At 34.2% G+C, this 27,759-nt stretch overlaps 1 protein-coding gene across 11 annotated transcripts in view; it reads left to right on the forward strand.

The window, feature by feature from the left end:
* The window catches only part of OXR1 (oxidation resistance 1), a 367,132-nt gene that overhangs the window by 333,132 nt on the left and 6,241 nt on the right, over positions 1-27,759 (forward strand). For 7 of the 11 annotated variants that reach the window (XM_037048379.1, XM_037048384.1, XM_037048383.1 and 4 more), the window contains 5 exons: positions 1,992-2,154; positions 22,489-22,569; positions 24,331-24,456; positions 25,218-25,370; positions 27,355-27,450. In XM_037048379.1, the coding sequence (XP_036904274.1) occupies positions 1,992-2,154; positions 22,489-22,569; positions 24,331-24,456; positions 25,218-25,370; positions 27,355-27,450 (619 nt within the window). Of the gene's footprint in view, positions 1-1,991; positions 2,155-15,638; positions 15,837-22,488; positions 22,570-24,330; positions 24,457-25,217; positions 25,371-27,354; positions 27,451-27,759 lie in introns of those variants that run through there. The other 4 variants (XM_037048382.1, XM_037048377.1, XM_037048386.1 and 1 more) reach the window with 3 other exon arrangements.

Here is a 27,759-nt window from a genome sequence, read left to right on the forward strand (position 1 = left end):
TCAACTGCCCATTCGCTTCTCCACCCCTCCTACCAGCCTCAGGGTGGCTTCTTCTTTATGTCCTTAGTTATAAAACTTCTGTTCAGCTCGTCTTCAGATAGTTATCCAGGTTGACTGTTCAGTAATTTAGGTTATAATTTTGATGTGGTCAAAGTAAGTGCATGCAACTTCTACCTACCTACTCTGCCATTTGGATCAGGTCTCACCTTGCACTTTTATGTTATGTAAACACTTCTTTCCTTAAATCTCATGAACCAACCTCTACTAGCTGCTTCTTTTTTGCAGCTCCCTTACCTCTCTGAGCCTTCATTGAACTGAAGACAGTTAAGGGCCTTGCTCTGGATTAGACCAGGACACACTAAAGTTTTATTCATATCATTAATAAGGGTATTTTACTTTCTTATTATTTGTGTTCACTGCAGTAGCACTTTTAAATTCCTTCAAGAACTTTTCCTTTGCATTTACTCCTTGGCTAACTCTTTTGTGCAAGAGGCCTAGCTTTTTACATGCTTTTCTCTCCAAGCTTAATCATTTCCAGCTTTTGATTTAATGTGAAAGGCATGCAACTCTGCCTTTCACTTGAACACTTAGAGGCCATTGTAGAGTTATTGGCCTAATTTCAATATTGTTGTGTCTCAGGGAATAGGGAGAGGGAGAGAGGTGGGGTAGTCGCCTGTTGGTGGAACAGTCAGAATACACACGTAATTTGTAGATTAAGTTTGCCATCTTAAATGGATGTAGTTCATGGCACTCAAAAACAATACAATAGTAGCATCAAAGATTACTGATCATAAATCACCATAACAAATATAATGATAATGAAAAAGCTTGAACTATTGCAAAAATTACCAAAATGTAACAGACATGAAATGAGCAAATGATGTCTGAAAAATGATGCCGATCGATTTGCTCAGTGCAAAGTTGACACAAACCTTCAGTTTGTTATGAAATAGCCTAATAGCAAAGTGCAATAAAATGAGGCATTCCTGAATATCATATTGTTAATTAAAACTAACTTAACGATTTAGTTTTTGTCATTACTATTGGCTTTATTTTAGTTTTTACATGGAACTTTCCATTTCTTATTGCCCTTTCACCTAATAGTCTTTAAGAATTAGTATTATTAGGATTTTGAACTTTATTGTATACATGTAATTTATGAAAATGATTGTTTTGGTAGAAGCAAATTATCTGAAAGATGGAACTAAACACCCTTCTAATATGTTAGCTGCCACCTAAGAAACAACACTTTAAAAAAACCTAAATTGAAAACAATTTCTGGAACCATTGTTATCGATTACCATATGGTAGTTGAGAGTTTTGCAGTCAGACTTAGTTTCCATGCTAATTAAAGCTAAGAATACATAATTATTTGAAATGAGTATTTGACCCTCAACTATGTTTACTTGGGTTTTTCTTATCTTTTGTAGGAACAAACTTTTTACTATTAGATCACTTGTCTCTGAACCAACACTGTGTGTTCCTGGTATCATTTAAAACATAAACATATGAAATTTCTTTTAACTTGGGAAAATTCTATATAATATCCAGGTTTCAAATAGGCAGTTTATAATTTTTTTACTTCTATTTTAGATGATTAGATCATTGTGTGAGTGATGTCAGTATCATGGGTTCAGTTTTCCTTCCCGTCACTAGTTGCTTTAAAGAGAAAAAATATTACCATGGACAGCACCCAAGCTAGTGGGTGCCAAGCATGCCAAGAAAAATCTTGTTACAGTTTTCTCAGAAAAACTTGACAGAAGACAGCCAAACAAAAATTTTAAGTTAACGCCTTGCTGGTAGTGGGTTTTTTTATCTTTTTAAAATAAAGCATAGTATATTCTGTGTATATGTTATGTTCTCAAGTTTTGCAAAGATGTTTAACAAATATAATTTTGTAATTCTAGCTTAAAGCACAGAACACTAGGTCTGTTATTAATAGTCAATTGTTCTAACAATTGACTTGTCCTGTTCTTGTCCTGTTCTAACAGGACAGACCACTTATATGCCTTCTTCATTCAGTGGAGTCCGGAAATATATGCAGAAGATACTGGTGAATATACCAGAGAACCTGGGTTTATAGTGGTAAAAAAGATTGAAGAATCTGAAACAAATGAGGATTCTACTAATGAAGCAGCAGCCAGAGAATGGGAGGTAAGGAAAAAACTGAAGATTTCATTATCTTTTTCCTTTGTCTGAATTTAGAGCTTTATGGTAATACAGGAAGCTCATGAAATCCTGGTACAAAAGAATACTTTTTAAAAAGGTTCACTCTTCATGTATATATGTGTTTATTGAATGACTCTGACCTAGTTAACTTTGGTTCATTACTATTTGCCTTTTCTCTTGTTTTATTTTAAAATACTAGAGAACCAATGTATCAGCAATAAAATGACTTACTGAGTGTGTATTAGAGTAGTATTCTTTGCTATTATATTATTTTTTATGAAACATTTTCTCAGATCTGATCTATTACTATCATCTCCTACATGGAGCTAGTACAGTAGTCATTTAACACACTTGTGCGAATTAGCACTCTTCTGAATCTAAACCCATATGTTATCTTGATATACATGTAACAAAATGCTAGGGAAATAAGCAGATATTAATTTACAAAATAGTAAAAATATGTGCTCACATTTAATGAATTTATCTATATGGCCAAATCAACACTAATCAACTTTTTGCAACCTCATTTAGATACATCTTTTAATACTATGTTTTATTTACATGCTTCATTTTGTGGGATTGATAGGGTGGCAATTACTGGTTTATCTGTTGTTGTGATTGCCTGGATTAATCTCTTCTTGAGGCATTAGATGATATAGAGCAGATGCTAAAATGTGATAATAAACAGGATCAAATTTTGTTACCCTTTTGGTTTTAATGTTTGTGGTTGTCTGTGTGATATAAATTTGTTGTGCATGTAGTTAACATGTATAATGATTGAAAGTATACATGGCTTGTCTTTTGTTTAAAATGTGATCCCGATTTTAAATGTCCAATCTGTGTAGTATATACATCAGTTTCTATTATAATTTTAATATAATTGAGGGCAAGAGGTAACATATATTATTGAATTCACATTTTAGGTTCTTTTAACACTTAGACCAATATTATTAATCTTCTCACCAGCTTTATTCACAATAGCCCCAAACTGGAAACAGCCTGAATGCTGTCAGAGGGAGAACGGATGAATTTTGGAATATTCATGAAATTCCAAATAATATAGCAATAAAAACGACCCACTGGCACAGGCAACATTATAGATAAATCTCACACATAATTTGTGTACTAGGAGAAGCCAAGCCAGGGGAAAAAAAGAGTATATACTGTATAATTCCATTTATGTAGCATTCAGAAAGAAAAAACTAGTCAAAATTCACTCAACCTACTTTTTTCTGGGGGTTATTACAGATTATTCTAGGGGCATGTGGAAACTTCATAGAGTACTGGAAATGTTCAATATTTTATTCTGGGTGATGGTTACATGGGTGTTGACAAATATGGAAAATAATCCCCATGTATTTAAAATTATCTTTAGGAGGCTTTTAAAATAGCCCAGGTGATCAAAGATATGTATTCAGATAGCAACAGTTGAAGGTACAGTGGAAGGAGGTGAAATAAAGTTTTTTGGAAAGGAATTATGTAGCTAAGATTAGATTTGGTAACACCAGGCTAATAGTGAAGTTTCTAACTTGGGTGCAAAGTGGATGGCAGGGGTCGGAGATTTTTACTCCATTGGGGTTGGAGCACTTAGCTTTGGAAGGGATAGGCTGCAGTGATTATTTTGCTATTGACAATTTTGGTTCAAAGGAACTGCCTTAGTTCTTGTGGAAGATTCTTTGAGTTATAATTTCTAAAGAAAAGTAAATGTCTCTTCACCTGTTTGCAACCACAGTTGATTATAAAAAGAAAGTGGAAGATAAAAATGTTAATTTAAAAACTTGTCCAGTGCGATGGGCACTAGCCACATGGGGCTATTGAGTACTTGAAATATGGCTAATGCAGCCAAGGAACTAAATTTTTAACTTAACTTAATTTAATTTTAATTAATTTAAATTTAGAAATTGATACTTGATTTATTTGGGTAACTTGAATGATTTGGATTTATTAATCTACTTTTTCAACTATAAATTTTATGAAACCTAAATAGCCTGATAAATGAAACCTAAACAGTTTAAATAAATCCAAATCTCAATAAGAACAAGTATTTCTTGTGAAAATGTAGTGTTTTAATTGAGATATGCTACAGTATACAGTATAGTAATACCTATAGATAAAATTGCTACATGTGGATATTGAGAACTTGAAATATGGCTTGTCCAGATTGAAATGTTCTTTTTAAATATAAAATATATACTGGATTTTAAAGATTTAGAAATGAAAGAAAAAATGTAAGATATTATTATATGTATTGATTATGTTAAATGACAAGATTTTGGATATATTGAGTTAAATATATCTAAATTAATTAAACCTTTTCTTTTTTTAATGTGGCTTTTGGAAAGTTTATAATTGCATATGTCTTATATTTCTTCTGTACAGTGATGGTCTAGTGCCCAGTGGTAACTAATACCTAAAAAGTAACTTTTTCTTTCATCCAAAATCACTGTTGGTATTGTACATTCTGTGGGTTGGAACAAACGTATAATGACATAAAAATATTTTAAATGTTAAAGTGATGTTTGAGAAAGGAATTTGGCTAGAGCACTTATACAAAAGTAGAGTACTTCAAAACGTGAAGTGATATTTTTATGTTTTTTTTCTACCTGGGGATGGAGAATAGGTAACTTAGAATTTAGGATAAATTTATTACGGCTACCAGTCTGTTTGATTAAAACTATCTGGTCTACTTACTCTTGCTTTGTTTTAGTGATACTTAGATTTTTATTACCTCTGTTATTTAGGCAGAAGTATATTGCTAACCAGAATTTATACATTGGAGAAATGTTTGCATGCAATGAACTTACCCTCCACTCCCAGTTTCTTCTGTTCCCCACTGGTCCCCCTCCCTGTGTGAGCACCGTGAGGGCAGTTTCATGCAGTCGTATGCTCAGAACTGAGAACAGTGTAGGGATGCAGGATGAGGCAAAAGAAGGTCTACAGTTGTTCATATGGAAAACAATATATTAAGAAATAATAATGCAAGAATAAACTGTGTTTCGTGTACACACAACCTTAAGGCTACTTTTATCCAACCCTGTAAAATTTATTCTCAATAAATATTTATTGGTTAATGAATAATTTGGGATATACGGTAGAATTGGTTATAAAAGTTCTTTCTGATTATCTTTCAAAATTGGTGTATATCCTATAATAAGATTTTTTATTTGTTTAAAGATTTTATTTATTTTTACAGAGGGAAAGGGAGGGAAATATCAATGTATGGTTGCTTCTCACGTACCTTCTACTGGGGACCTGCCCCAGCAACTCAGGCATGTACCCTAGACTGGTAATCAAACCAGTGACCCTTTCATTTGCAAGCCCGCACTCAATCCACTGAGCCACACCAGCCAGGGCCCCTAAAATAAGTTTTTATGTCAGTTGTAGTAAGTACTTTGTCATAAAGCCTTAGACTCTGAAAGTTGGAACTGACATTCTAGCTTCTCTTGTTTTACATTTTTAATCCCCACCTGAGAAGATGTTTATTGATTTTGTTAGAGAGGAAGAGGGATAGAGAGAAATGAGTGAGAGAGCAACATCAATTGGTTGCCTCCCATATGTGCCTTGACTGGGGATTCAACCTGCAACCTAGGCATGTGCCTTGACAGAGAATCGAACCTGCAACCTTTTGGTGCAGGGGACAATGCTCCAACTAAATGAGCCACCTGGCCAGGGCTCTCATTTTACATTGTATACTATTCTTGGTTCTCCTTTAACATATTTGGTGATGGAGAGTTTATTGTCTCAACAGGCAGAAACATACCTTTGTAAGTTGAACCCATCTGTCTTTGTTCTTCCTTCTGGTGCACATCAGTAACCATTTTCTATATACTGTGATAATCTGAAAATATTTATTTTTCTTTTTAACCTTCTTCCAGGATTATTTTTGCTGGTACTTCTGTTTAATTCTTTCTAGATCCTACAGTAGTATCTTAATCATTATCCTAAAGGGTGTCAAACCATTCTAAAATTACCAAAGTGTACACTTGGGGTAGCAGGAAAAGTTCTCTGGTATTTGAAACAATTTCAGTTCCAAAATACGTAAATTGAAAGTCAGGAAAGGCTGGAATTTAGGAATGTGAAGTGATTAGAAAAAGAGGGAGGGGAGGAGATTAGTATTAGAGATTTATTTGTAGAGTGAATTCCAGAGAGAAGTGAGAGAAGCAGAAACCTATGTTTCCTGAGAAAGAAAAGTTAGACAAACTAAGGGGATCAGAAACAAGAGCCCCTAATGAAACATCAAAACTAAGATCCCTGAATATTGGGAGAAAGAATCTGAGAAAATTCTGTGTCTAAAACTTAAGGTGTATATGAGATCGATATTCTATAATAAATGCTCTTTACTGTTCTATTTAGTCAATGTAAACATAATTAGCATAAAACATCAGCTTACCTCACCCTTGTATTTTTTAACCATAGTATCTTCAGTTCATTAATTATGAATTCCTGTGCTGTTGGGAGGTTAATAACCTTACCTTGCTACTGAAAGGTTACTGGTATTGGCCAGTGTCCAGTGACTGGAAGACAGAGCATGTGAAGTGAAAGGATAATGTTTTATGTGGGGCTTTAGTAGTTTTGTGAAAAATGTTATTTACGTCTTATTTTTTGATGGAGGTTGTTCTTACAGATTTCACTGCTAAAGGAAGAGCTCTCATGTCATTTCAATAAAGTGTCAGAAAGATCCTGAGGGAAAGGTGGGGAAAGATGCCCACTGGCACCTACTATTTCCGATAGTGCTTTGATTTAATAAATATACAAAAATAGAGATTAATGGTATGATGAATTTGCATGTACCAGTCACTCAGCTTTGTCAACTTATTTCATCTACAATTTCCTATGCCCTAGTTGTTCACATTTCTTCTCATGTCATAAAAATGTTGAAAATACAAGAATTTGCACATGCTTCACCATGTCTGCTGGTTCAGAATTGCGATCCTTTTCTTTTTCCTGAATAAGTCTTTTTTGGTGATGAAAAAATGTTTAAAATACATTTAAAATAAATGAATTTTTATATGTCTTCAAATTTCATAAGTATTTAAAATATGATATAAATGTATTTTTGCAGCTTATTTGAGTCAGGATCCAACTAAGATCCAAGTGTTTCAATTAGTTAAAGTGTTTCTTCAGTCCCTGTAATTTTAGATTCTTCATCACTTTGCTTTACTTTTTCTCCATGTAATCTTAGTTTTGAAAAAAATCAAATTTTTCCTGTAGAAAGTCCCACAATCTGGATTTTGCTGATTTCATTCCCACAGTGTTATTAATATGTTCTTCTGTCTCGAATTTCCTGCAAATGATAATTCACATCTAGAGGGACCTGTTTAACCATAGACTGTCATCTTTATTATACAGATAATTTCTCTAAGCTTCTTATTTTGCAGAAAATTTACTTCTTAGAGTAATAAATCATAGTAGTTAGTCTGTAATTCAGAGCCTATATTCTTTTTAACATACCAAGTTCTCAACCTCGTGAGAACCTTTGAATCACATAGGAGAACATTCAAAAATCTTATTGTTTAAGGTCACGTGACCTCAAGTCAGTTAAATCAGAATTAGGGGGTCGGGACCTACTTACCAGTGTTGTGTAAAGCTCCTCATTGTATAGTACCAGTGGAAAAACCACTATACTGTGTACTGTGTGCCACCACTTCAGATACTGCATTAAACTTACAGAATGCTAAGGCTGTGGAAGATTCTTTTAGATGGCATTGGTCACAATATAATTTAAGTCTCAAGTCTCTGTCACGCAAGTTGCATGGTATAAAATACTTTTCAAAATATTTCACTTCTTTTGGTGTTCCATCTGCACACCAAAAACATAAATTTGGTTCACTGTAGAGAAAGATTTCTTTAATCGTTTATGCCCTTTTGTAAAAAGATTTGTATTTATTTTTTGAGAGAGGGGAAAGGAGGGAGAAAGAGAGAGAAAGAAACATGATATGTGAAAGAAACAGCAATCAGTTGTCTCTTACACACCCTCAACTGTGAACCTGGCCCACAACCCAGACTTGTGCCCTGGCTGGGGATCAAACCAGCAACCTTTTGGCCCACAGGCTGGTGCTCAGTCCACTAAGCCACATCAGCTAGGGCTGTGCCTTTATTTTTGAAAACATGTTTTCCTGTCAGTAGCAGTCATGCTTATACAATCCCTTCAGGCATAGCTCCCTTACATACTAAAGGATACCTATCACCTGATGATTTCCCTCTTTTTGTAGTGCCTCTGAGGGTACATACCAGGCTGTAATCTATTGTTCTGTGCCTCTTGAACTGTTTCATCAAATATTCTATAAAGTTTGATGTACTTGCTAAGTGCCCGGGAGTCCCGTGGTATAGTCTAAAACAGCAGGCGTCACAGTAAGCCTGAAATATTTTTGAAGCTTGTTTTATCTTTAAGATTCATGTGGGCTTTGCATTCGTCTTCTTAATTTATCTGATGTAATGTAAAAAGAATTTGTAAATTTCTTAGCATGAAGTAAAATGATGCTACAGTAATACAGGTCAGTTGTATTCTGTCACTAGGTGGTTTCAGGGCACATTACTGCGTCCCTTGGGCCATGTCATCTTCAACCCCAAATACCAACCTCAAGAGGCTCTGTAGTAGAGACCTTTGAAAAAGTGTTAGGTTTCAAAGTGTCACATGTGTTGCCCGGGCTTGCTGCTTGATGACACAGGCCTTAAAAGTGGAACTTTTAAAGCTAAAATTGCCATTTGTTCCACTTCCTTTGGATTGCATTTCACTCTTTTGGGGATAAGAACAGGCAGAAAATGTTTTTCTTATTTTTCATTTCTAAAGTTAATTTTATACCACTTGCAGTTCAGTATCTCTCATGCTCCAGACCTCCTTACTAAAACATCCAGTGCTGCTAGGATGATAAAAAAAAACAAGAAAAAATTGACTTCATTAAATTAGCTCTAATTGCTCTGTGTAGAAGTTTACCTCCCAGGTTTATGCTGTTTAGTTAAAGTTTAAAATACAAGTTTATTAAGGTCATATTCCAATAGATTATATAACATATTAATGTTTTTCATTTTCAAAAGTAGTGATTGGTACTAGAAGAAAATTTCTCTGGCTTACTTCCCACTTCTTACCCTTGCTGAAGTATTGATGAAAATATGTTCCATTTGATTTTTGGTTTCTGAGGTGGCTTTTTCATTTTTAGGTGCTTCACATTACACGCGTTTTCTCAAATAAGCTTAGGTTATTCATTTAAATGTAAGTGTAAATGTAAATATGTTGACTACTTGTTACATAAATCTGTGTAAAGATTTTATACTTAAAATATTTTAGAATCTACTTCTTAGATAACTTTTTAAATCATTTATACACTTTTCCCATTTTGATGTTAATTTTTAGTGTTCTCCACTTTAATTATATGAATATAAAGACTTTAACCTAATATTAGCATTTTAGGCCATGAAATTTATTGTTATGTCCTTAGTGGATTTGGTTTTTCACTAGCATTTGGTAATTACCATTTGGAGTCAGTCTGCTTTCTTAATTGCCGTTAATTAAGCAGAGTTATTGCTATGGCTATTTACTAGGTTACACAGAAAAGACTTGTACGAGAGTTTGGTATTGTTGCAATACTTTTGTCCCACTTCCAGTTTGTCCCAGTTTTTAAGAAGTGCCAGTATCAGAAGGCTTCAATCATTTGGTAAATATTTTATTTCTTAAGCTGCCAAAATATGAGTATTTGGGTGTTCATTTTATTAAACATGTAGCTTTGTTTTTTTTTAATTAAAGCACAAGTAATACCAAAATTAAAATTGAGTCAATATGTAAAATAAAAGAAAGCATTTCTTATCTCTTTTCAGCTAGCCAGCAAAATCTGTACAGAATTGATCTTGTTCAAAATGAAAATAGTCTCCATGTCTAAGTCACTAAAGTGAGGTCATATTTCTCAAATAAAGGCAATTATTTTTTATATTGATCAAATCACATAGTATTATACACCATAACTCCAGAAGAAATTCAATAAATCTGAAAAAGGTAGAACTCATAAGCATTAAAAACAATTAGAATTTATGTGTAAATAAAATTATCTTATATAGTATTTCTGTATTGAATATTTCTAAAACCACTTTATTATAGTATAATTGACACAGAAAGAGCTATGCCTGTTTAATGTGTACAACTTGATAAGTTTACAGAAAAGTATACATTCTTGAAATCATTACTGTAATCTATGTCAGAAGCATTTTCATTAGTGCCAAATCTTCCTACTATTGTTGTTGTTATTATTATCATTATTATATTTTGTAATAAGAACACTCAACATAAGATCTACTTTCTTAGCAAGTTTCAGGTATGCAGTACGGTAATATTAGGCTCTATGCTGTGGAGTAGATTTCTAGTTGCAGTCTATTCATACATTTTTTCCTTACTAGCATTTAGCACCCAGAATTATACCTAATACAGTCTATTTTCACTACTAGTGATGTTAAATGAGAATATTATCTACCTCAGGAAAGTTGTAAAGCAGAGGTGTAGAACTCATTTTCACTGGAGGCCACAACAGCCTCACAGTTGCCTTCAAAGGGCCAAATGTAATTTCAACTCCTTAACAGTTAAAGATCAGTTACCTTTATACAGTCCTAAAATTGTTTCAGCCCTTTGAAGGCAGCTGCAAGGCTGATGTGGCCCCTGGTGAAAATGAGTTTGACACCCCTGTTGTAAAGCAATGCTTTGTTCTACCTGTTAATATTCTTTCTCAGTTACTATTCAGATTTTCATTAAAAATCCAAAATGTAATTTAACGTGGATTGAGAAGAGACAAGATGGGTGAATGACAGACTTTTATGACTTGAAATATTAAAATTACTTCTAAAATATTACTTTAAATATTGAGTAGGGTAGGTTAGATATTATTGCTTCTAGTAGACCATTCCCAATTCTGAGGAAATCAGATATAAAGTACAGAAATTCAATGCTTTCAGCCCCAATAAAGAAAATAGAGAAAAATATCATTAAATTAATATTTGAACTATGAGAACAGATTATATTCAACTGGTTATGTTTTTAAAAGTGCTTTGTGTTACAGTCAGTTATTTTACACTTATGACAAGCTGACATCTGCTTTAAGTGCTGGAGTGTCTAGACAAATTTAAATGATTTAGCAACATTTCTGAACACTATGAAAAAAGAAGGACATTTAGTGGTCTCATTTTATGTTTGCTAGAGAATATGCTTATTAATTAGGAAGCACTTGGCTTCAAGAAACAGAAAAATCACACTCAAATAGCTTAAGCAGTTTTTTATTGTGTTATAATAGACATATAACTAATTTCAGGTATACAACATAATGATTTACTTTTGTAGACATTGCAAAATAATAGTCACAATAAGTCTGTTTGACATTGTCATCATATATAGTTAAGAATAAAATTCTTTATGATGAAGACTTATAAGATGTATTCTCTTAGCTCTCAAATATGCAATACAGTATTATTAACTATAGTTACATGCTATATATTACATCCTCATGACTTATTTTACAACTGGAAACTTGTACCTTTTGCCCTCCTTCACCCATTTCACCCACCTCTTTGGCAACCACCAATCTGTAATCTTTATCTGTGAGTTTGGTATTTTTGGTGGTGGTGGTAGTGGTGCTGATGGTGGTTGTTTTGAGTTCCACATATAAATGAGATTGTATAGTATTTATCTGACTGACTAGTTCACTTAGCATGATGCCCTCAAGGTCTATACATGTTATTGCAAATGGCAAGATTTCATTCTTTTTTTTTTGGCTAAGTAATATTCTATGGTATATCTTGGCTATTGTAAATAATGTAATACTGCAGAGAATGTGGGTGCATATATCTTTTCAAGTTAGTGTTTGTTTATTTTTTTATAAATTCACTAGGAAGTAGAATTGCTAGGTCATGTGGTAGTTATATTTTACATTTTCAAGGAGCCTCCATACAGTTCTCTATCGTGGCTTAACCAATTTACATTCCTACCTGTAGTATTCAAGAGTTTCCTTTTTTCCACATCCTTGTCAGAACTTGTTATTTCTTAGTTTTTTGATAGTAGCCATTCTTGCAGGTGAGAGGTGATATTTCATTGTGGTTTAATTGTTTTTCAGAGTATGGTCCCCTTATCAGATGTATCAGTGAATCTCTTCTATTCTGTGGATTGTCTTTGTATTTTGTTGATGATTCTCTTTACTGTGCAAAACCCTTTTAGTTTGATGTAGTCCTGTTTGTTTTTCTTTTTTTCCCTTGCCTGGGGAGATATATCTGATAAAAAATTGCTACAATCAGTGTCCAAGTTTTTACAGCCTGTTTTCTTCTAGGATTTTTATGGTTTCAGGTCTACATTGAAGCCTTTGATCCATTTTGGATTTATTCCTGTGTGTGGTATAAGAAGAAGGTCTAGTTTCATTTTTCTGTACACATCTGTCCAATTTTCCCAACATCATTATTGAATAAACTATCTTTAGCCCATTGTATGTGCTTGCTTCCTCTGTTGAATATTAATTGACTATAAAGGTGTGGGTTTCTTTCTGGTCTCTCTTTTCTTTTCCATTGATCTGTGTGTCTGTTCTTATGCCAGTATCATGATGTTCTGATTATTACAGCCTTATAGTGAAGTTTGATATTAGAGAGTGATTCCTCCAACTTTGCTCCTCTTTCTCAGGATTGTTGTTGCTATGTGGGGCCTTTCGTGGTTCCATAGAAATTTTTGAAATATTTATTCTAGCTGTGTGTAATATGTCATTGGAATCTTGATAGGAATTGTGTTGCTTTGGGTAGTATGGACATATTAATGATGTTAATTCTCCCTTTCTATGAGCACAGTATGTGCTTCTACATGTTTGTATCTTCTTCAGTTTCTTTCTTCAGAGTCTCATCATTTTCTAAGTGCAGGTCTTTTACATCCTTGGTTAGGTTTATTCCTAGGTATTTTATTCTTTTTGTAGCAATTGTGAATGGGGTTGTTTTCTTCATTTCCCTTTCTGTTAGCTTGTTATTGGCATATAAAAATGCAACTGATTCCTGGATATTAATATTTTTTAAGATTTTATTTATTTTTAGAGAGAAGGGAAGGGAAGGAGAAAGAAAGGGAGAGAAACATCAATGTATGGTTGCCTCTTGTGCACCCTGTACTGGGGACCTGACCCACAACCCAGGCATGTGCCCTGACTGGGAATCGAACCAGTGACCCTTTGCTTCGCAGTCTGGCACTCAGTCCATTGAGCCACCGCCAAGGTGTGGATATTAATTTTGATAAGGGATTGATATCCAAAATTTACAAAGTACTTACAAGACTCAACACCAAAAAGCAAACAACCCAATTAAAAAATGGGTAAAGGACCTGAGTAGACACTTCTCCAAAGAGGACATACAGATATGGCCAATAGACATATGAAAAGATGCTCAACATCATTAATCATCAGAAAAGTGCATCACTAATCATCCATAATGAGATACCATCTCACACCTGTCAGAATGGCTATCATTAATAAATCAACAAACAAGTGCTGGTGAGGATGTGGAGAAAGGGGCACTCATGCACTGTTGGTGGGAATGATAACTGGTGCAGCCACTGTGGAAAGTATGGAGATAACACAAAAAATTCAAAATGGATCTGCCTTTTGACTCAGCAGTTCCATTTCTGGTAATGTATCAGAAGAAACCCAAAGCAGTAATTCAAAAGAACATAAGCACCCCTGTGTTCACTGTAGTGTTATGTACAGTTGCCGAGGTGGGTAAACGTCCAAGTGTCCATTCATAGATGAGTGTATGACACAACTTCGGGACATTTACGCAATGGAATACTACTCAGCCATAAACAGAAGAAACTCCTACCCTTTGCAACAGTATGGATAGAACCTGGAGAACATTATGCTAAGTGAAATAGGCCAGTCAAAGAAAGACAAAATACCATATGATTCCACTCATATGTGGAATCTAATGAACAACCTGAACTAACAACATGGGGAGAGACTCACTGATGGAGAGCAGGATCACAGTTAGTAGGCAGGGGGAAATTAGAGGATGGAGGGATTCAGCAAAAAGGTAAAAGTACTTGTAGACATGGACAACAGTGTGGTGATTGCTGGTGGGGACCAGTGGGGGAGGTGTTTATGAGGCCTAAAAGGTAAGGAACAAAAGTACAATAAAGATTTTTTTTTCAAAGTACTGTCCCCAGACTATCAGCAACAACGTCTAGGTATTTATTTAAAAGTCACTTTCTCTGGCCACGTTCCAGTCTGCTTGACCAGAAACCGGTTTTGAAGGCCAGCATTCTGTGTTTTGGCAAATGTTCCAGGTGACTGTGATGTGGGCTGAACTTTGAGATGTAAGGACACATCCTCTCCAGGCATGGACACAGCCTTCTCAGAAATGCATGACTGAAAAGATCCCTGAGCAAAATCAAAGCAGTATTAGAAGAATCTATGGGGATGTGTGTTGAATAGACAGCTAACAAAGTAGCCTGTCCTCTGCTTGGTGTGTGTGTGTGAAAATATCATTTAAACCTCATTTTGGTGTACATATAATTTTAACTTTAGAAAACCTGGCTGTAAGTAATGGATAGGTTTTCAAAATGGCACCCCACTACCATCAAATTATGTAATGTTGTCAGTATGTATAAGGGAAGCACAGTGATAGAGGGGTGCGTGTAATTTGGGACTCTGTGTATAGTGACACCACTGTGGAGTTGGTTATAGTGTGCCCCTAGGAGCCTGTGGGAACGAGATCTTTGGTAAGTGTGGTGGGGCCGGTTGGAGACAGGGCACAAGGGAGATGGCGGGTGTGGGGGAGAGGAAAGGTGTTCAATGTGGAGTGCATTGAGCACTAGATACTTTTAGTTTATAGCTTTAATAATGCTTAAATCTTCACATTTTACTTGTTTGGTTATATTCGGCCATTTACTAGTTAAGTGTATACGTAGGCATAATAAATATAAGTATTTTTTCAAGAAATGTTAGAAAATTCAATTTAAAAATGGACTGTGCAGAGGAATTTTCAGGTCACTGAATAAATATTTCGTAGGATTTATTTGTACTCTGTGGCTTTGGTTTTTACATAGCCATTCTGTGAAATTTGAGGTTTGAAGGGTCCTCAAAGAACATCTTATTGTTTAAGAAAATGCTCATATAAAAGATGACATTTTATAGGATTCTTCAATGTATATAAAGAATAAAATTTTGTGATTATGAGCAAACAGAATGTTAATTGAAGTCATTTGTGTTCTTTGGGAGGGACTCTCGGTACTGAACTTAATGTATTTTTAAGACTAGGATATTTTTAGTATATTTCTTAGTGTACTTAGTGTTTGGAAATACATGCACTGTGTCTTTAAACTTTTGAGTCCTTTCTTTGCACATTTTGGTACAGTGCAACCAAACTTATACATGGGAAACCCGGTCTTCCCTCCCCAGCTTTATAGTCTCCACTCAGGACTCTCTTTGCAATGGATACTACTTAGTGATTAGCTCTCTGTATTGTCAATCAAATCTTTGTCTCTAGCAAACTGTTTTGTCACTGTAGTAGGAAGGGCTGTTGTGCTGGAAATTTATCTTTGACAGAGGAAGAATGCTTTCGAAACCAGTTCTTACGAAATCTGATGTAACTTAATTTGCCTTGAAAAGGAAATGTCTCGCCTCTGGTATGGGAAGAAAGGGAGAAGATATCAACCAATTAATCATAAGTATACTCTGGTAAATCTTAGTGATTCCAATTTCTGTATTTACTAATCTTTTTATGGTGACATTATGAAAAATTACACAATTCTGAAAGTTTAAGCACAGAGAATATTCATAGAATACAAAATTGTGTGATTACAGAAAAGTACCTTTAAGTCATTTCCACCAATCCTGAAGATCTTTAAAAAAATTTTTTCAAAAAAGAAATGAATAAGGGACTGTAGTTTTGTTTTGAAGAAATGTTTGGTTTTTCTATTCCACATAAGCAGTAGTTACCAAATCTTTATTGTTGTCTAAATTTTTTATTTAAGCTTAACTTTGTAGGAAAATATTCAGAATATTTTCATGCTTGAAAATAAATTGAGTAGTATAATAAGAGTGAATTAACTGTAATTTTTATAGACCAGATCCCAAACTAGATACATTTAAAGTATTGTATATTAAGAGTATCATTTTAGCAATTTGAGAGAAGGCTTTTGGAACTATCTAGAAAATTTCAGGCAGTGCTATATAATACTACCAAACTTTAAGAGATATTCTAGTAAAGAAAAATATTAGTCAACCATACTCTCTAAGAATCCTAGTTATTTCTTAGTATAAATGTGTGCATTATTTGTTAGAATTGTATTTTATCTTATGAATGTTAATTTTATTTTTACTGTAATTGTACGTGATTTAAATAAGGCTGGCTGTTTCCTTAGAACCAGGAGTGACTTTGGAAGATGCCCCTAAAGCAGCTTGCCACCCTTAAATGTTAAGCATGAAAATTACCGAGAGAGCTTTAATCATTATTATTTCTAATTGGGCTTGGGAGTACTTTCTTAAAGTTGAATGATTTCAGGTTTTTGTTTCTATGATACATCAGCACAGAAGGATTTAGGAATCTGATATTATTGAACTGGGTAAAATTTTGATTAGATTTAAGAACAACCACTTAATACAGTTTTTATTTTTTAAACCAAAAAACAGTGACACTATTCGTGTATTTTTTGATTTGCATTAAGTACCATTGGTTTGCTAAAACTTTCATACAGTTTAATTTATTAGACATACAGGCAAAATAAATCGTGGATGTTTTGTCTGACTTCATGAGAAAGTAGCCAGGGAGTTGTTCCACCTTAGGACTCAGCAGCTGAAATGTAACTTAGGACAAGGTGTTACCTTTGGTCTGCCAGAGGTCTGACCTTGTGACCATTAGTCAAGTTTGGGCTACTGTCTTCCTTTTCCTCGAGGATCACTAACTATCAGGGAAGGGAGTAAGCTAGGCCTCTGAGGGGTGTATACCTGTAGAGAGAGAGAATTTCTAGAGCTAGAATGTGAAGCTAAATTTAATAAAAAGCATAAGGAACCTCAATTTGAATAACTGTAGGATTTTTTTGTAGATGTTCTTTATCAAGTTGAAGAAGTGCCCCCTTTATTCCTAGGTTACTGGGTGTTAATCATCAGTGAGTGTTAGATTTGTGAATAGTACTTTTTTGCATCTGTTGATATAATCATGATTTTTTTCTTTACCCCGTTGATGCAATGAATTACATACATTAGTGATCTTTTTCATGTTGAAGTACCTTGTGAGTGCCTTGCATATCAGGAATAAGTCTCACTTGGTCATTGTATATACTTATTTTTATAAATTGTTAGATTCAATTAGCTCATATTTTATTGAGGCTTTTTGCATGTATGTTCATGAGAAATATTGTTCTGTGTATTACTATTCTTTTAATGCCTTTGTTTTTGTTTTATAATTACTGTAATGCTTGTATCATAGAATGAGTTGAGAAGTATTTCCTCTTGTTCTGTTTTCTGGAAGATTATAGAGAATTAGTGTAATGCTTTCCTAAATGTTTGATAGAATTCACCAGTGAATCCATCTGGATTTATTCCAGACACTCGATAGCTGGAGATCCTAACTACTTTGTTCTCGCTTCGCAAAAGTCAATATAATACTAATGGCCAGAGTGGAAATCTGTCCAGTTTTTCTTTTTTGTTCCCTATGTCTTTCATAACTTTCAACAAGTTTGTGTAGCTTTTTGTTGAGTTACCTTGATGATTGTTTACTGGTAGCTAATTCATTTTTGTTGGCTAAAACTGGGCCTAGTACCTTCTGTTTTGGAAGGTTATTATTAATTCAACCTTTTTAATTATTCTATTAAACTTCTTTAATAGATATAGGCCTATTCAAATTGTGTTTCTTCTTTTGTGAGGTTTAGTTGTTTGTGTCTTTCAAGGAATTGGTCCATTTTATCTAGGTAGTCAAATTTGTGGACGTAGAGTTGTTTATAATAGTCATCTATTATTCTTTTAATACCTGTAGGATCAATAGTGTTGGCCCTCTCCATCCCTGATAAATTCATTTGTGTTTTCTCTTTGTTATTTTTAGTCTGGCTAGAGTTTTTTCAATTTCATTGATCTTTTTAGAGAACTGTCTTTTAGTTTTGTTGATTTCTCTCCATTGATTTTCTGTTTTTAATTTTATTGATTGCTATTCTTTTTTCATTTAGTTCAAAATACTTTAAATTTTGTGGGTTTTTAAAGTATTTTTTATATTTTCCCATTATTTCTTTGTTACTGATTTCTAGTTCAATTTCACTGTGGTCTTGTTTTGTTATTTCTATGTGTTAAGGTATGTTTTACGGCCCAGAATATAGTATGAATATACTTGAACATACTTGTGAATGTTCCATGCAAGTTTGAGAAGAATGTGTGTTTTTCTGTTGTTGGAGGAAGTATTTTATACGTGTCAGTTAGACCCAATAAATTGAGGATGCTGCTTAGTTCAGTTATGTCCTTACTGAATTTCTGACTGCTGGATTTGTGCGTCACTGACAGGGGAGTTTTGAAGTCTCCACCTATGGAGTGGGTTTATACATTTCAAGATTGTGTCATGAATATTCTTTTCCCCTGATGTGCTACAAGAACGAGATTATTCCCTTTTTATGAGATTCACTTCTTAGTTTTATTGTTCCAGGAAGCTAATATGGTATATACATATTGTAATTGAATGGTTTTAAGAAGTTAACAGGTTTCTTTTTGACTGGAAGAACAGTGAATCTATCTGCCTTCTCATCAAAAGATGAGTCATCTGCAAATATACTTAATAGGAAGTAATTTTAAATTCAGAAGATTTATTCAAATCAAAACTTTGATGTGTTTTATTTGGAATTCAGTCTGGATTTGTCTTTGTTTCTTCTCTCAGTTTTATTCTCCAGTTATCTAATTCATGATTCTCTATTTGCTCCTCATTTAATGTTGTTCCATAAAGTATTAACTTTGAGAGCAATAGTTTTAATGTAAAACAAAAATGAGCAAAATTTTAATATAATCCAGTTTTTTATGTTTTAAACTAGGATGACTTTGTATATGACTTTGTTGTATGTGGTGAAATTAGAGAGCGAAAGGATTTTGTGACCTTGGGCATGCTGCCACGGGTCCTTTTTGTTGGACACAACCGCTCAGACTCGGATGTCCTCCTGTTGTCTGTATTTTGGGTACTAAAGTAAGTAAAAGTTAAAGATTAGGTAATATTTGAATTGGGTAATATTGTATTAGGTAATGCAATGAATAGGTAATATTTTTCTTTCTACCCCATCTCCCTTTACTAAAGAATAAAAGTTAGGATTGAAAAAGGCACATTTAAAGGTACCTGGCAGACTTCTGATACTCTCTAAGGCAGTTGGGGGAAAGGAGGTATTTGCTGTGTTTGTGGGGAAATCTTAGGGGGAAATACTGGAACATCAGAGGGAGGACCGTTAGACCATAATATTGGTCCTTCTATCTAGAAGGATATATTCTTATTCATGGGATTGACAACAACCTATAAATATAAAACAAATAAAAATTTAATTTTCTCTTATTTTCAGCTTTTGTTCTGTTTGGGTTGCTGTTGTTAGTCCCTTTGTAACAAAGATAGGTGGACTTAATCCTGCCCTTAATTCGTAATTCTGTGAAAATAAGTGCTTTGAAACACCTTCTTTGTATGAGAATCTTTTGTCAAAGGCTGAAAAGACCAGAGAGTAAGCACTTAATTTTGCAGAGGGTAGGTTACATTGTACTTAGTGCCTATGGATGGGACTTAGCAGTGTATGCAGGCCACTTTATTCCTCAATAAGTGACTTTTTAGCCAGACAGTGAATACACTTTTAATTAGAAGTTCTTGGTTTCCTCTGCTCTGTATCCTTAATAACTGAAAGTGTGATGTGGGATATTTTATAGAAATATGTATGTTTTCTACTTAGGTTTAATCATTTGGGTAAAGTAATAAATTCTATACATGGAGTATGATTTACCAAGGGATAAAAATTAAGACCAGTTCCAGCTCTATCATGTATACTAGGACTCTGTATCTCTTTATTCTTTTGTTTTCAGAGGAGGAAGTATATATCTATACTGATTTCATTTTAGATCCCTTTTCTTTATTAACTCATAGATTCTTGACAGTTTTATGTATCCTCGTTCATCACAACATGAGTGAATATTTAGAAGGTTCAGGAAGTGATAAGTTTGTAAGTCTCAGAAAAGAATACATTATTTTTAAAAAGTATTAATGAGAAACATAGATTTATGATATTAAAGAAATTTTGATTTCATCAAATGTTTATAATGGCAGTTCTTGGCCCCTTTAATGATAGCTCCTAGTCTCAGTGATGTTGGTGAAATTAGATTACAACTGTTCCATTTTGAGAGCATAATTCAATTACACTTCCATCCAGGAAGTATATTTAATATGGTAAAAGAAGGAGCTTTAAGAAATAAGATTGGTGTTAACTAGAGAGATAGAAGGTATACAGAGGAGTAGATGAGTCATACAGTTTGAAAGTACTTGGCTAGGAGACTCTTGAATAGACTGAATGCCATGGGAGAAAGAAAGAAAAATACAACTGACCATTAAATATCTTGTAGAGGTTTCTTTTGCTGGCCATAGAGGAGTAAGGCCATGGTTTTTTACTTTCAACACTTAATTTTTTTTTCATGTTCATTGAGAATTCTGTTGTTCTTAATTGAAAGGTCTTTAATATTTTTATCTAATACTGAAATGGAAAATTAATTTCAGAAGTCACTCAGGACACACAAAACATTTGTGCTGTCAAAACTGAAATATGTTCATATCAAAAATAAATGAGAAGTCTCTTCAGACATTATCCTTTAATACTTAGGGTCGTAGGTAAAAAATGATCAAGTAAAAGTACTGTTAATAGTAGTTCCCGTTTGCTATATGCTGGGCACTATACTCAATCCTTTATATGCATTTTATTTCCACCTTTTATTTACATAAAATTCCTATTTGGTACGTACTCTTATTACTTCCATTACTTTATGAAGAACTAGAAAAAGGGGCCAAACCCAGGTTTGTCTGATGCCCCAGAGTTGGAGATCGTAAACACTGGGTTTCTTTCTAAGTAAAGAGTTAGCTGCCGTGTTGTAAGTATTGCTGCTTTGCAAAAGTCAATATAATAATAATGGCCAGAATGGAAAAATGTCCAGTTCCTTTTACTTTTTTCTATTTTCATGTCTTTCATAGCTTTCATAAGTTACCCATGAGGTACCTTAATGTTTACTGCTGGCTAATTAATTTGAGTTGACTAGAACAAGAGCCTTTTAGAAACCTCAATGCTATGGGCTGATTGGTTTAACTGCATTTGATGGCCAGAACTTCCACATACTTGATCACAAGAGGTATTTGTCATAGCTCAAGACAATCAGCACATATTTATGCCACCACCAGAGTTCTCTATATTGTGGTTACTGTTTGGGGAATTATGTCACAGTCTGAAAAACATGTAGCTGTTGTGTCAACCTGAGGAAACCTGTCTGGTTTTTTTTGTGGCCTTTTTGAAATGTTTGTCTGTCAAATATGGTTTTCCAAGTCAGTGCTATGCAAGAGACTGGTCTAGGCAATTACAGAAGATAGAGAATTTCCCTTAGGAATTTGGAATGTTAGGAAGGTTGTCAAGTTTTATTCACAAATAACTGCTATAATACCAACCATAAAGAAAGATACAGGAGAGGCAAAAACTAAAAAGAGTCATTTAAAAATGACTGAAGTAGACAGTATGCCTGAGAAGGTATTGCTGATTACATGTGCTTTAAAAAATCTACTTTTCTACTTTCTAGAGCCTATTTTTCATACTGACTTAAGTTTTAAAATGTATTTCATATCTTTTTCTTGCTCCTTCCTCTCCTTTTTCCCAATGCAGATCATACACAATAGCATGGGTATGTTTGTCACCTTTGCCTAGAGGAAGTTTTTCCAGCATCGCCATTAGGATGCAATGCTGCAACTAAACTGATTGGAGACGAGGGTTGAAACTACCATTCTCTTTGTAACTTCAGGGCATTTAGATTATAGATGTCATAATCTTCGATATTAGCAAAGCATGTTATGTTTTGCGTGTTTCCTTTATAATTCTTATTACTCAAATTCACTCTCTGTGAAACAATCCATAAAGTAAGTCTTAAATTATGAACTAGTTGGACATAGTGGTTAAACTCATTCGTGCACATTTCACTGTAGCTTGATATATAAATCTCTTGGATTTTCAGCATGGAGTTGGGGAAAGAAATCCTTGTTACAGTTCTCTTTCCCTATTTAAATTTCTCCATTTTTAAGAAATTTGTTGGCTGTTCTTCTCAATTGTCAGTGGAATTATTGTCTTCCTGTCTCCACATTCAGGTAGTGTCGGTGGCTGAGTATCACCGCAGGATCGATGCTCTAAATACTGAAGAACTGCGCACACTCTGCAGACGGCTCCAGGTGCCCCCCTCAGTAGCTTAAACCCCTTGGAGGTTGACTGCTCTCTGTTTTCAGCCTTTGGTCAGGGCAGATCTCATTTTTCAAGGATATGTTTTGACTGTGGCACTAAAATAGCCCATCAGAAAATTCCTTTTGGTACTGAAGAGAACAGTAATGCTTTGAAGGCTGTAGGATTATCCTTTCTGTCGTCTTTTCATTTGAAAAATACTCGGAGGAATTTTCTGTCACTTTAGAACTGTTCTCAGCATTGTATATTTCTTTGAGTGATCAGTTTTTATTTAATTTTAACATTGGAAGACTGTCTTTGGGTTTAAGATTGAATTTTTGCCAAATAGAAACTGAAAGATGTGGTACTATGGGAAAATTTTAATGGATAGTAAGGTTTTAAATATTTTCTCTTTAAGGTTACTTCAGTTGTATCAACCCCCCATCAAATATGTTAGTGAAATAAGTTGTTTTGTTCTTGAGGTATTCCTGGTTGGTATTGGAAATACTTTGGAAAATAGTATAGATTAGGCACCGGAACTAGATAACTTTCTTAAAATTTTGTGAAATAATCTTTGTGATTTTGGGGGGGGAGGTGGGGAAGAAAGTGATACAGTTGCAATCATTTTCCAGTTTTGTGTGCTGTGTGTTTTCCCCTTCTTTGTATGATATGCTGTCATGGCTTTGCTAGAACTACTGAATTTTGTTTTCTTTTCTTTGAATGCTTTTCATGCTGCCTTGGATTTTTTTTTAACCTTTCACATCATCAAAAAAAATAAAGGTAAAATGTGATGATGTGAGATAATTACTAAAGCTTAGCTTCTCATCAAAAAACAATACAGTTCTTGAACATGTATTGGTTGAAAATATATGCTGTTTAGGTTTAGTAAGAAATCTGTCAAAGGAACAAAATGGTTCAGTTATGTTTCATATCTGTATAGAATCATAAGTCGCCGAGCATTGCTGCGTTTTAGTTATCTGCTCCAATAAAACTCTTGTTTTCCAAGTTAAAAATTTTATTAATGATGGTCATGTTTCACATAATTTATTTTCTAATGTTATTTTTTTACATTAAAATAAAATTAATATGAAAAAGTACCAACAACAGTGATTATACAGGAGTTTTAAGTTAATATTTTTATCATTTTTAAGAATATCAGTGAGATCATTTCCATCAAACAAAAGCATTTACTCTTTAATGCATCAGATTGATCCAATTTAAAACATAGAGTGGTGAACAAATAAACTTGTTCAGTGTTTAGAACACAAAAACAGTGACGGCATTTTTTAAAATAATGGTAATGTTTTTGTCAAAGCAAACACACATCAATGAAGTTATATTTTTATTGAACTATTCTTTAAATTAAAATTTTAAGTACCAAGTAAGTTATTTTCAGCAAATTTTATGTTCACCATGAAAAAAATGACCCCACATAGTTTAGCTAGCACCCCCGAAGAGACGCCAGTTAGGTCACTTTATCTTTAATCAGCAGAATTGAAGTTCGCATGTTACGATTTTTTACATAGAAGTATGAGCTTATCATTCATTACCTGCCCTTCTTCATATACTGAGTGAGAAAATGTCTTTTTATAGTTAAAAAAATCTTTTTCTGCATTGGATATTATTGGATGGAGCATTCTTTGCCTTCTAAAATTATAAATTAAAGCTTAAGCCATTTTTTCTAAGGTACAAAATTTGATCTCTCAGGAGGCTAACATTTTTTGAAAGCATGTTGCAAGTTTATATTAATATGCTGCTGCTGTTTCCTTCTTTAGATTACTACAAGGGAAGACATAAATTCAAAGCAGGTTGCTCCAGCAAAAGCAGACCTGGAGTCTGAATCTTTTCGACCCAACCTGAGTGATCCCAGTGAACTTTTACTGCCAGATCAAATTGAAAAGGTATGACATGCTCACATACGTGCATTTCTGAGGGTATGTACCGCTAAGAGAAAAAAGCCTCTTTTTAGTTTTGAAAACTGAAGAAGCAGGGTTACTGCGAATAGTCTTCCTCTCCCATGAAGAAAAAGTAAACACAGCATAGGAAACTAGTGTAATAGAAGGTATTAGGAGACTTAGGTAAGCAAACATTAAAAAATTAACGAAGCAATTTAGGTGAGCCACTACAATAGTCAGTATTTAATTTAACATAGTGTGCTTTCTGTGGATTATCTCATATAGTTGTTACAACACCTGTAGGAGCTGGGTATTCTTACTGTGTGCATTTTGTAGGCGAAGAAACTTGGGCGTGAAGAAGTTAAGTAACTTGTTAAAGGCACAGGTAAAAATATTAAAGCTTATTTTTTAACCGATGGACTGCCCCTGGAGCCCATTGTTGGAGAGATAATTAATAATCAAGCTAAGAGTCCATTCACTATTTTTCTTAATTCCCGACAGGTGTTATAAGTTGTGTTTCTTGTCTCTGTTCTAATTTGTATCTTGTTCAGCATGTTTCTTTCTTTTCCTAGCAGACAATTAATATTCCACAATGAGAAATGTATAATTATTCTCCAAGCATCTCAGTATCTTATAGAATAATTATTTCTACTCTTATTTTTTTGTAGCCTATATTTTATAACGTGCCATTCCATTCCAACTGGTATTACTATCCTACAAACTGGCAACAAACTATCAAGTAATCTTTAACATTTTATTTTTCAAAGCTTACCAAGCATCTTCCACCAAGAACAATTGGCTATCCATGGACTCTTGTTTATGGCACCGGGAAGCATGGCACAAGCTTGAAGACTCTGTATCGGACAATGACAGGTTTAGACACGCCAGTGCTGATGGTGATTAAAGATAGTGATGGGCAGGTATGAAAACAACTACACAGACACCTTACCTGTTAAGAGATCACAGTAATGGTAACTTTTAATATATCTTTTTGATTAAAATAATTGTTATTAGTACATTTTATTAAATTTAACTGATAACTATTGAGTACTTTTGATATGGGAGGAAGTGCTGAGTGCTCCAGAAGGTAGACATGAGCATGAGTAATGTTTAAAGAATTCCTGCCCTCAGAGGGATTGTACTCTGGTAGAAAAGAACATTTAACTACTGTATTTTGCCCCATATAAGTACACACTTTGTCCAAATTTTTTAGATAAAAATAAGGATGCACATTATACATGGGTATGATGATTACTTACCATGTAATAAACATGATTACTTACCATGTTTAATAATCCCATGTATAATGTGCACAAAACATGGGCGCTCATTATACACAGCAAATACAGTATATCATTATCTATAATGCCAAGAAAAATATGCCAAATAATAAATATCTAGAAAAGACAAAAGAAGTGCTTGGAGTAAGGGGTGTTCATATCTGTTTGGCAAAGATGAGAATGAGGTTCACAGACAGGGTGGAAATTGACAGTCTCAAAGCATGGGTAAAGTTTTTAAAGTTAAAGATGATACCAAGAACAAAACAACAGATAAGCAAGAGGAGCATTGGTGTGCTCCTTAAATGGCAAGTTCAGGTCATTACCAACACTGGAGAGTAATGAAGGTTGGATAGCAATATTAATCTAAAAAACAAAGCTATTACTGCTATTACTGCTATTACTATCACCTTTAGTGTGCTTATATTGCACAGTTATCTAATCACTTTATATGTATTATCGTAATTAATCACCAAAGCCCTGTGAGGCTGATATTTTTATCAACACTGTTTTAAAGATAAGTTAACTATGACTTAAGGAGGTGTATCAATTTCCCCAAGGTTACACAACCGAGAAAAGATATCTGAGGGAATAAAAATGAACTACTGTTACTTGCCTTAGCAGAGATAAGTGTCACAAGTATAATGAGTTAAAGATCAGGCACTAAAGAGTTGCTTTCTCATGATTCTATTTGTAGAAAGTTCACAAATGGGGAAAACAAATTTATGGTATTGTCAGGCTAGTGGCTTCCTTTGCCGGGGGGCGGGGCGGGTAGTGGGTGATGCAGATGAGGCTTCTGGTGTTTGTTATTCTGGTTCTTATTTGAATTAAGGTTAAATGGGATTTTCTGATAATTCAACACTGAGCTGTCCATTTATGATTTATGTATACACATATGCTATATACATAAAATATATATACTTTTACTAATATATACTTTTTAATAATAAAATCTATTTTAAAAATTGAGACTATAAAAATAGATGTCAGGAAAGACAGTGACTGTAGAGATGATTTGTCAAATGCTCTGTGTTCCATTTATGATGTAGAAACTTAGACCCAGGGGGCTGAAACAACTTGTCCAGGTCTCTTTACTCATCCATTCTGTTTTAAGTTATGTGTGTGTCTGGTACTGTGTAAGACCACAGTCTTACAGGGCCAGACCATTCAGATCCAAGGGCTGCCCTCATGGAGTTTACCGGCTAATGAAGAGAAAGCTAGCGTGTTTTCAGGTGTTTACCTGTGGTGCAGGGTTTTGCCTCCCTGAGGGCCCCACTCTCGCTGCTGCGTGTGGTCTGCATTGTGCGTACAGTGTGCATGTACGTCCTCCTGAAGTGTGGGGCCAGTTTTCAAGATTGTCGGTTTAATTGTTACAATAAGTATCTTTTTAGGTTTTAAAACTAGGAAAAATCTGTTTTTTCCTATTGAGAAACTGACATGATTTGTACTTGGCATTACTGTGAATTATATAGCAACTGATCATGTTTCCTTTTTTGAATACAAATAGATAAAAAACTATATTGGATTTCTAATATTTGCATTTTACTTAAACAAATATAATTGGATAATGCTTAATGAAACAAATTAATAGTCATATCATTGAATATGCCCTTTTTTTAATCCTTAGGTTTTTGGTGCATTAGCATCTGAACCATTTAAAGTGAGTGATGGCTTTTATGGTACTGGAGAGACCTTTGTTTTTACATTCTGTCCAGAGTTTGAGGTAAGGACAGTTACTGCAGTATCCAGGTTATAATGAGATGGCATAATGAAAGGAACGTGCACTTTGGAGTCATGTGCACTTGGCATCTGACTCTCATCTGCTTTTTACTCACAGAGAACAGCATTCTTTTTTGATAACTTTGAGCTTCAGGGTTTTTTGTGGGTTGAATATGGGCCATAAAGTGAACATAGGTGTTTAAAAATTAAATGAGCCCTTGGCTTGTGTGACTCAGTGGATTGCATGCCAGCCTGTGAACCAAAAGTACCAGTTGAATGCCCAGGCGAGGCAGGCACATGCCTGGGTTGCAGG

This window comes from Sturnira hondurensis, unplaced genomic scaffold (genome assembly GCF_014824575.4).
Source record: "Sturnira hondurensis isolate 20B ecotype Veracruz unplaced genomic scaffold, ASM1482457v3 Scaffold0006413, whole genome shotgun sequence".
Taxonomy (NCBI): domain Eukaryota; kingdom Metazoa; phylum Chordata; class Mammalia; order Chiroptera; family Phyllostomidae; genus Sturnira; species Sturnira hondurensis.